Raw genomic sequence first — 10,787 nt, 5'->3', positions numbered from 1 at the left:
TGACTCTGCGCTAGTATGATAATATGAAAATAGCACCAATTCGTCGAAATTAACAATGACCTTTGGCGGTATCTGATTGGCCCGCTGCTTCGCTCGTCCACTCCCCTACGGCGCATGGGCGGTAATCCCGGTCTCATCAGGCAAGCGGCTCACGCGATTGGCTAATCGAGCCCCATCGCTGGTCGTGCTCTCCTCCCACGGGATCGCGATAGTCCATTGGGATGCCAGGGTAACATCCAACTGAAGAAAGCAACAAAAGCCGATCTCGAGAGATTTTTAGCCAGAATTGGCGGTAGCACTCAGAGGAGTCTATCTAACTTGGTGGTCAATGGGTGATGTTTGGTGATAGAGTGACGGGAGTGGAGAGAGATGCGTTATGGACTAAAGGCGAGAACAGTTAGACTCTCACAGGATCTTGTGTCGTCAATTACTTCTTCACCACTGGCAGCGTACCTCCGTCCTAGAATCTACCTCTCATAGTCACCGACAGGCACTTGGGATTACGGCGTAAAACTACATGTGATTTTATTCGCGTGTGAATGCATGTGCGTGTGCTAATTCTGACGTGTGATTGTCAACGTACGCCCGACCTGGCAAACTTTAATGTTCGACTACCCAGCGGGTTCCAACATATCCTCCTCTAATACTTCCCCCATGAAAGAAGAGAGTACCCACCCTTCTCAAACAACACTGACACCCGTAAGAAACTGGATGCAGCCGACCGTCGTAGACCAGGGTGGCAGGTACGTGCTTATTCCCTCGCCCTCCTTCCTCTTCCCGACCCCGGGGACTAGCCTCCCTTCGGGGGCACTCATTCCCGTGGACACTGATAATACCTCCATTCCCCGCAGACCAATCCGTTTTGTAATACATCTCATATAATTTCGATTTCGTGATCACGGAAAAATCACTCTATTCCCAAATCGGCCTTATTTTACGCCTGTCTCTGCTGGCTCTAATGTTTGTTTTGTGCGTTATTATTACAGTGCCGGACTCGGCCGGGCTCACTTCGAAAAACAGCCACCCAGCAATCTCAGGAAGAGTAATTTCTTCCATTTTGTCCTCGCGTTGTACGACCGGCAAGGACAACCCGTGGAAGTCGAAAGGACTGCTTTTATAGACTTCGTGGAAAAAGATCAGGTAAGTCCATCCGTCATCTGTTTTTGTAATCATCATCACGCTCTTGTCATTGTAAACGTATCAATTTCAGTAGCAGTGAATGAACGTCTCACATAGAACCCTGTTTGATGTTATTTTTTATATCATTTTCAGGAATCTGAAGGACAAAAAACTAACAATGGAATTCACTATAGGATTCAATTGCTTTTCGCCAACGGTAAGTACTCATTTCTCTTATATTACAAACACCACAGCACCAGCTTACAGACTGGCTTCCTGGGATCGGTTGTCCTAACCCCTGTTTCTTTATCTAAGTGACACAATACATAAAAATGATATACCGATATACGGCCCGCTTTCACTGGCTTTTTTTATAAATAATAAATATCCCGATTATTATCAATTTTCTTGGTGAAAATAAACCGTTTTTAGTCTTTATGTCAATATATTATCTTAATATCGAAAAATAAAGGGCAGCATATGTCACGGCGATTCAAGGTGCACAAATAACACTGGCTGCACGTTGAAGCTCATTACTACAAGCCAGGTTTTCTTCCTTGCCATATAGCCCTTTATCATCTGTTTCAATGGACCTATTAATTATTTAAACTTTCACAAAAATGGCCTGCCAGTCAATCAATTTGCGTTTCAGTGTTTTTCTTAGCCCGACATTGTAGAATTGGCTTAGGCCTACTCTGCAAGCATGTTAAAAATGTATAAGCTCCGCGTAAAAATGAAAGTCATGACAATATTTTCCCTTTGCAAAAGAGTTTGTAGGTAGCATCTGTATTATTTGTCATGGTTCAGCTGTAGACTTATTCAAATGGAAAATGTCGTTATTTCAACACATAATCACAACGGCATAGTTTCAACAATATGTCACAGATTCAAAGAACGACTGCTCTTTGGGGGACTATGGTTCTCTATGGCCCAGACCGTTCTGTCAATTAGTCTATGTTTTTAATGTAAACACAAACCGCTTCGAGCACGTGTCATTATCAAACACATAATAAGATCTATTTTCCACCAAGTGTGAATCGACATTGTAAAAACATTGTAAATGTAAATGAAACTGATCAATCAATTATTTCATATTTTCTTTGATAAAACTTGTCTCATCAATCAGCCAATAATTCCAAGAATCTTTCACTATATGCATCTTCTACTTCATCACATTCATGGGCCATTGCTTCGGGGGCTTCTAAACAATTATACTTTGCTATTATCTTAAGTAGTTGACTCCTAGACAACGAATTAAGTCTTCTGTTAAAGTACAGATAGCAGTTTGAGGGATGTCAATTTCAATCTTAACGTTGTCAATTTCACATGGAAATTGACACCCTTTGAAAAGTATAAAGTTGGTTCACGTATATGTTATTGAAACTAACATCAAGCTAACTGAGACTCCTATTAAGACCCTTTAGAATCGGATGGAAGACCTACGGTCTCATAAATTAAAAAAAACCGACTGTTCAAGCATCGATACACATGCTTGCTTCAAAGCTGTCAAATTATGCTTAGTGTCATCTTTACGCTTAGTCGAATTTGAGCTGAATATTTTATGAGAAATGCCACTGTCATCAATTCAATTTTCTACAAATGGATTTGTCTATAACGCATTCTCAGACATGACGTTTGTTGCATTTACCGATAACTACATTGTGTTAAAAGACACTAAAAGATTAGGTAAATGACCTCAAATAAACACCAAACGGTCGTCTCCTTGATAATGTATCATATATGTACCATATATGTACCATGCTATTTTAACGTATCATTGCTGTGTGCTCGTTTGCATCGCTTTGATTTGAAATATTTATACGCTTTTATCAATATTAAGAGGTATAATTGCAGCATGAAACTCGTAACTTGTAATTGAATATTGTTAACAATTCCGTGATATATTTCATTCAGTTGTTTTTAACAAGAAATGTATAATTTAAAGTTGTATGTAAATCACATGTGTTTATATACATCAGCCCAAAGAACAAAGCCTACTGTTTAAGAAAATAACAGCTCATACACGTTATAGTTAGGACTGATAAAATCTGAATTTATTTAATATTCATCTCCGTGAAAAACGCCCACCACGCCTCGGGTAATTACAGTATCGTGGTCTTAATAGTCATGTAAGTTAGGGAAAGAATACAATGAATATACGATCAACAGTTCATCGATAAGAGTGGATTTAGAAGATTTACTCGGTAAGGTTTAAACTACCTTACAAGGAATTGGTGATGAAATTGCATTTAAACTTGTCAATAATGTCATTATTTTTATAATGTTCATCTCATTTAAATTTGTCAATAATTCTACTATCATCATTTTAACTTGTCAGTATTGTCCGTGTTTTCATAATGTGAATTTCATTATTTGTATCATGTGTTTGGCACACTTGACAATGAGATCACATGAACAGCGAGTAGATAATGTATAAATGCGGGGGAACTTTACAAAGTTTACAATACCATACCGGCTTGGCGGTGTTGATAACATTAACGTTGTTAATTTCTGTTGTTTATGTTTGAATCAAGCTGCGTGACTTGCCATGTTTGAAACATACATAATAAATACATACACATTACCCGCCCCCCGGTCTGTCGATAAAAAGTTCCGCTTGAGTTTAAATTACAATGGTGACAATAGTCGTGTCGATTGCACTAAGTTGTTAATTTCTGTTGTTCTTTTCATCTGCGACGGGACGGACCATCTGTTCGTTATATGCGATAATTAATTGCATCTACATTTGCTGCTCGTGTTAATTTCAGCTGTACACTGACTGAAAATTGTATCTGAAACTCGGAGACCCATGCAGTTTTCAATAGCGTTTTAGGCTTACGCGGGGTGTCATCAAACCGCTTTATTGATAGTATGTATTCGAAAATGCCGAGGGCTATATAACGGTAAAGAGATGCCCAGAATCCAACACATGGCAAAGTCTGACTCCCTAACCTGCTGTACTTAAATACATCGTTTATTGTACGTTTTGTAAGTGCCAGCTAACATACGTCATATGCTGACTTAAAAATGTTGACGAGGAGATTGAATTAATTCAATGCCAGAATTAATATATTTACAGCCATGATCAGATCAGGGTAGACATATATTGCAGCACTTATTGGAATTTGAAACAGATGAATAAAAGCTGTATAATCACTTCGCAAATAAAAGCATTAATTCAAGAACTCCTTTAATTAATTAAAAGGGCTGACAGAGAAATCATACGCAAAGGTCGTATTGCGAAATCTCGAAAAGAAATCGTTGTAGATTATTCTGATGGCTATTGTGACAAATTATTTGTTGTTAAATAACTAGTTAGATGTTGATGGTTGTTAATAACGATCCAGACTACAGCTACACCGCACGAATATCCTCTCTGCACTTTGAAACACAAAAAAACACAACCCGAATGCAAGAAACAAACCAGCTAATTCTATTTATTTTGTTTTTATTTCAGGCGTGCGACAGGAGCAAGATTTGTATGTCCGTCTTATTGACTCCGTCTCAAAACAGGTAAGACTGTTACCATGGTAACCAGTGCTAACAAACTCTATTTCGAGTCTTTTGTCTCCAAATACGAATTTTGGACTTGTGTAGTCCATGCACGTTTTATCTGCTCGGAGTTGAATCGCCTTGTTGGGCTCGGAGCTGTAATTTTCTGCTCTTTCTTCTTGCATTGACTGTGAGTGGCCAGGGGGAGGGGCTCGCGCTCTTTGTGAGAGGGGGGTGGGAGGAGGCGTTAGATTAAAAACTAAATTTGTCTCACGTCCCCTCTGAGGTCAGTTCCTCCCTGGGGAATTGTAAACGAGGTTTGCGATAATACACTTTCATTGAGATGTAACCGAATAAAACTGTAGGGAATATTTGTTTATTTGCGTTTTTTATTTGTTTCGTTTCGGATATTATCGGGCAATAATAGATACTGTTTACAGCATGCCACGCTTTAGCATAAGAACAGAAAAAAACAACAGCATGACATTATTACACAAAGATCTCATCTGTGAAATGAGTCTCCAGTAAATTAGAAATCCCAGGAGCGCGCGCCAAGCCATCTTAACCACATGTAGACAGTAAGGCTGGGCTGGTCCAGTTCAATACACCTTTTCCTTGCCCAGATGAAGGACAACATGCAAACTCGCAATTTATTGATTCTAACAAACACTCGAATATCGTACCTGTCTGGACCTTAACACATTCTGAAAAAACAAAAAAACAATATGTGTCATTAGAAAGCCGTTATAATATTTCACGGAGTCGAATGAAGTCTTCCGTAATAGCTGTTGCTTTTAGTAAGTATGATCATTACGGAAAGACGTCGCGGAAAACACAAACGGAAAAGGGAATTCGATTGGTTGTACGGTTAAGTATTGTGAAGGCTTCACGCATGAGAGTAATCTTCGTCCCATGAGATAAGAATGGCAAATAATTAAAACAATCTAGAAGACGCCAAATCAATGAGCATTCTACAACGCCCTAGAGACGGGCCCTGGTGACTACCATAGATCCTCACAATGGCAGAATATTAAACTGGATTGTAGCTTGTATTTAAAACTGACAAGGAAAGGCGTTGGGCTCTTGGGTATTTACGCTCTGAGCGACCTGTTTACTTATTAAAGTATCTACTTTATGACGTTAAGTCGTGTTTGTATTCGTATTTAAACCTTAAAATATAAACAACAAATATACGTTTAAGAACAGTTTATTCCCCAAAGTCCTCGTGATTTTCAATGCGTTTTGTAAGTGAACGAAATCCCGTTTCGTTTCATTTATGTTTCGATTCCAAAATGTGAGAAAATCGCTTTGACCTTTTAGTGTCAACCGGGCACTGTTTCCCGTTCACAGGATTCATTGAAATGAATTCCCAGGGATGTTTTGATTCACTGATAGCTTTCGTCTGGTGCAGGCGTTAGGACGATACGTTTGGCTTTAGAGGAAACCAATAAACAAGAATGTTTATGTAAGGAGCGTATTTGGAAAACACCAATTTAGGCATCGGCCCGTCAACTGTTAATGGTGGTCTTATTTTCATTGTGTAGAACTGCTGCGTGATTAGGCCCTCACGGTTGAATGTAAACACTTTTTCCCCACTCCCAAGTGAGGCCGACACGTACAAGGGGAGATTACTCAATAGCTTAGTCGATGTTCACACTGACCCACAGTGTGTTGGCCTGTTTTGCTCATTCAATCACACCCTGACTTTAAATGATCAAATAAGTTGTGTTTTTCTAATGCATGGTTAAAGAAATAAACTATTTTTTCTTCTGCTGCATCACACGTCACACGTGTTGTCAAGTCTATTAAAGTTGTATCCTATGAAATTTCGTAAAATTTTTCACACTGATTGAAAGCGGCTGAATTGATTAACGTTGAATGAAGCAATTCGCAACTTACGCGACATTTGTTGAATTAAAGGGAGAAATAGGTTTAATTTTATATAAGTTTATGTAACCAATAATTATATTTAAACACCTAAAGAACCCGACATTCTCATTCACCATAACGATAGAGTAACATTTTCAATATATTTTTTAGAATGTTTACTTTATGATAAATAAGAAGCAATTTAAAAAAAAATAATACCATGACCTAAGTCCTCCTCCCACCCGTAATCCTATCCCCGCCCTACCCCACCACACCCAATCCTTCGATCTGTTTACCGCAAAACACATATGGATACTGTTTATTTAGTGTTATTATGAATCACATGATGAATAATTATTTCTTTTCTTACAGGCAATCATTTATGAAGGCCAGGATAAAAACCCAGAAATGTGCAGAGTTTTACTTACACACGAAGTGATGTGCAGGTAATTATGTTAGCACATACAAAACTGATTTCAACTGGTCCTAAAACCGGACCGCTACAAAACACATCGTGTCTCGTCAATGTATATAATTCATACAGAGGAGTATTATATACAACTGTTCATGTGATACCATATCTAGTTAAAATGACATACACATGTTTACGCTTATCTAGATATTTTGATAAAACACCTGAATAATTTATCTAGATAGTGCAGGATATCTTGTACAGAGTACAATCGATAGCTGTTGAGTACCATGTGATACCATGGAAGCTCTACCAGGCTCAGGGTCAAGTTGCACGCTGCGCTGGCAGATGAAGTCAGAATTGAACCGCTAATGAAATAAGTGCATTTGTTAACTTCTATTGTTACACTTTTTAGAAAGAGTGAATTAAATAATAAAAAATAAACACGTATGAACTGGTAAGACAAAAGCCATAATAAGCGCGTTTTTTTTGTGTTCCCTCGTATATGGTTCACTAACATTAAGTGTTAACTTTTATTAATTATTTTTTTCATTTATCTATGGGTTGTTTAATGCCGCACTCAGCAATATTTTAGCTATATGACGGTGGCCTGTAAATAATCGAATTTGGACCATGAAATCCAGTGATTGACACCATGAGCATCGATACACGGAATTGGGATACAATGACATGCAAGAACCACGTAAGCGTGCCTCAGCACCCGATGGTGTTTGTTGCCTCTTGCGACAAGCATGGGGTACTGAAGATCAATTTTACCCCGGATTTTCACGGCTTTACCACTTTTACTATGTTAAGACATCAAGTAAGAACAGGCTACACATATTGTACTGAGTGTCTTGAAACGTAACACATACGTTGATGTTCGAGCGTATTATTTTATTAAAAACCATTCTTTATAGTGTACCAAGGTTTCTTTGTTGTAAATGTATTTTTTAATCTTCTAGCCGATGTTGCGACAAGAAAAGTTGTGGAAATCGAAATGAGACTCCATCTGATCCGGTTATCATTGACAGGTAAGGAGACGTTTATTGTGAATTGAGTCAGTATCTTATCAGCCTTCAACCATGGTTGAACACCATCTGATCCCTGGTACACATCGTTATCAAACTATATTTCAAAACACCGTCATCAACGACTCCATCCACCCCTACCTACACACAGACACGACTGCTTTGTTACCACACATGGTGGCTTTTTACATCCATGATTAACTTCAACTGGGACATTCCGATGAACTTCATTCTCTGGGTCATCCTCCGGCATCTTCAGATGACTATCGAACCATTTCTACTGGGTTCGATCCTAGCATGCATTGTGTGTTCACGTGCCGTGATTGACCCGATGAGCTTGTGGCAAGTATCAGAGCTGTCCCATTGTTCGAGTCGCGAGTGGGGCACGTGCCCCCATCCCCTTCCCATTGTCCGCCATCGTGTCTCAATCTCCCTCTTTTCTGTTTCATCGCCATCCTTACTGATATCCCTAACGCCTCAAAGCAGATTAAAAGTCATTCGTTGATGTGCAATTTTGAAACATGAACTATTTTCATGGTGTTTTATATGTACACCTATAAAGAGACCCCCTACCCGATCCCCCTCCCGGGGCAGCGTTCCTGTGACAGGTGGCCTGCAAACCCAGAACACTGGGTAGTCTACCGCCTATGGATCCTGGTACTTCATTTGTCACCCTCAGTATTAAACTACAGCCGGGACTGTCAGTTACACCTTCCCTAATTTCTCCACGATGCAAGGCCATTAATTGCACGTTGACCAACACAAAAGATCGGCGTTAAGATAACCAGATTTTCCAATGGCTAGCCAACTGTATGCGATGCTCAAAACAGTTGGGAGTCTGAAGGCTTGGATATTTCAAGTGAGCAATTGTAGCCCCCTTGGAAAAGTCGATCTCTACCATGACAATCCGAGCCTATCTATAATAATTAAACTGCCCCATTGACATTCGTCATTTGATGGCAGCAACTTGAATTCTCATATTTCTATTGTCTTCGCTTGAATGGCCCTATTTCTGAAGAACGGGATTAAGGGAAGTCTGTCGCTGAATCATGATAAATTTTACCTCCGTCTTGATTATACATCATTTATACCTTCATGTTAAGAATGATATAAGATTTAAGACTTTTTGAAAAGTTTGATTTATTGCATCGTACTGTCTCACTATAAGACCACAGCTGTTTAATCAATATCATATTCATATGTTAACTATGTTACTACTGTCAGACACAAAAGTGGGATGCATTTCAAGATAAATGATATATTACATTTTTTTTGTAATAAAAGTACCTTCGATATTATGGATACGTAATCAAAAATAACGGAGATATGTAATTGATGGTTAAAAAAATATTTTAATTAAAAAAACAAGCCGTTTTCCTTCTGTATTATGTTGAATGATGTTGTCAGCTGATTTGAACTGTAAATTTAAATAGCTTGTAATCAACCCTATAAAACAAAAAGTCTTTTCATAGTTTAATATCATTTGGTTCAGCTGGTACCAACGTGGTACCATTGAACACAAAGGACTGTCCAAGAATATGATAATATTCTCTTACATGGGTTCTCTGTACTATTCAGTGCACTGGAACTAACCTAGGCCTTTAAGGACAGTGCCAGTATTGAAACAGGTGGGCAGAGGTCAGTGTGGTGTGGTCATGGTATCCCTTACAGCCACTTCCTCTCTCTGATAATAATTAAACTGAAATATGTTGACCATGCGCACCAGTCGGACAGTGGCTGTGACCGCTTGACCATTCCAACCGTGTAGCACAGTACATACATAGGTACCGTGTCCTATACACAATCTCCCGGGAGTTCTGTAGATACTCATGCAGGGAATAGTAGATAAATCTGTTTACTTAATTCTTGAACAGACATTCTGCCATTTCAAAGCTGTCATAGTAACTTGTGTAATATGTCTAATTTAGACTGTATCATATCCGAGATCGTATATAGAGGTATAGTTGTATGACAAAAACAATTGTGTTTGTTATTTTTGTAAGATGTGGTATTATCTATGCACCGTAAGTGCGGGTATAAATCTAATGGTTGTCATTTTTGGATCTTTTTCGCATCCAACAGTCATCTTGAGTCCTTATCATGTCAGTTTGGTTTTATTTCGGAACCAATAATCTTGTCAAGTACGCATATTTCCAAATACGCTGTTATCAGCACATACGTATATGTACATATGTTTTGAGGTAGGCTTTGTCCCACAAGAGGGGTGTGGGTGTCAAGAAAATCACGTAACCAGAGTATGTGTTTATTGATGTAAAGTGGCATATACAGAACAAAAGTCTTCTTCCTGCTCGAACACGTATACCTCGAACGATTTACTGTTGACCGATGTCGAATGTTCAATCCAAATCCGTTTGTTTGGGAGTTTTACCTTAACATTCCTGATATATCGAAACTCGTGATTTCCCGAACTAGCGCTAGATTCCACCTGTAACCATTCTATTCCGATTCAAACTTCGAGACAAAGGTAGTAAACCGAATTAGATCGAGAAGCCCATCATTCCCACCAGCCTTCTCCGTCCACTATACCAACAAGCGACTTGACAGCAGTGGCAGTTTGATTTTGCTTGGCGTCATCCAAGTTTGATGAGGGCAACACGGCAAGGTGTCAACACTACTGCGTAGGTTACCCTATGCCATCTTCCTTCATCTTACCACCAACATCACACCTGCCTCCGAAGCCGAGGTTTTCAATAAACAAGGCACTCGTTGTCTTGTTCCTAATCTAGTTTCTCCCCCTCGCCTTCCAAACATTAACACTGAATTAAACTCGGGAGATCGGCGTTCCTGGCCGTGTAATCTCACAACAGGACGCTCTCGCTTTGAGGGCCAAGAGACCGGAGACT

At 39.2% G+C, this 10,787-nt stretch overlaps 1 protein-coding gene across 7 annotated transcripts in view; it reads left to right on the top strand.

Moving 5' to 3' along the window:
* The first annotated feature begins 231 nt into the window (after positions 1 to 231).
* Positions 232 to 10,787, top strand: part of LOC139452289 (transcription factor COE1-like) — a 48,984-nt gene continuing 38,428 nt past the window's right edge. For all 7 annotated transcript variants that reach the window (XM_071233704.1, XM_071233705.1, XM_071233703.1 and 4 more), the window contains exons 1-6: positions 232 to 743; positions 987 to 1,140; positions 1,273 to 1,336; positions 4,577 to 4,632; positions 6,853 to 6,926; positions 7,858 to 7,926. In XM_071233704.1, the coding sequence (XP_071089805.1) occupies positions 604 to 743; positions 987 to 1,140; positions 1,273 to 1,336; positions 4,577 to 4,632; positions 6,853 to 6,926; positions 7,858 to 7,926 (557 nt within the window). In that variant the 5' untranslated portion in view covers positions 232 to 603. The remainder of the gene's footprint in view (positions 744 to 986; positions 1,141 to 1,272; positions 1,337 to 4,576; positions 4,633 to 6,852; positions 6,927 to 7,857; positions 7,927 to 10,787) is intronic.

This window comes from Haliotis cracherodii, unplaced genomic scaffold (genome assembly GCF_022045235.1).
Source record: "Haliotis cracherodii isolate W230 unplaced genomic scaffold, xgHalCrac1.p SCAF_9, whole genome shotgun sequence".
Lineage (NCBI taxonomy): Eukaryota > Metazoa > Mollusca > Gastropoda > Lepetellida > Haliotidae > Haliotis > Haliotis cracherodii.
The sequence above is the reverse complement of the archived record's forward strand: the minus strand, read 5'-3'. Positions and strand labels throughout refer to the sequence as shown.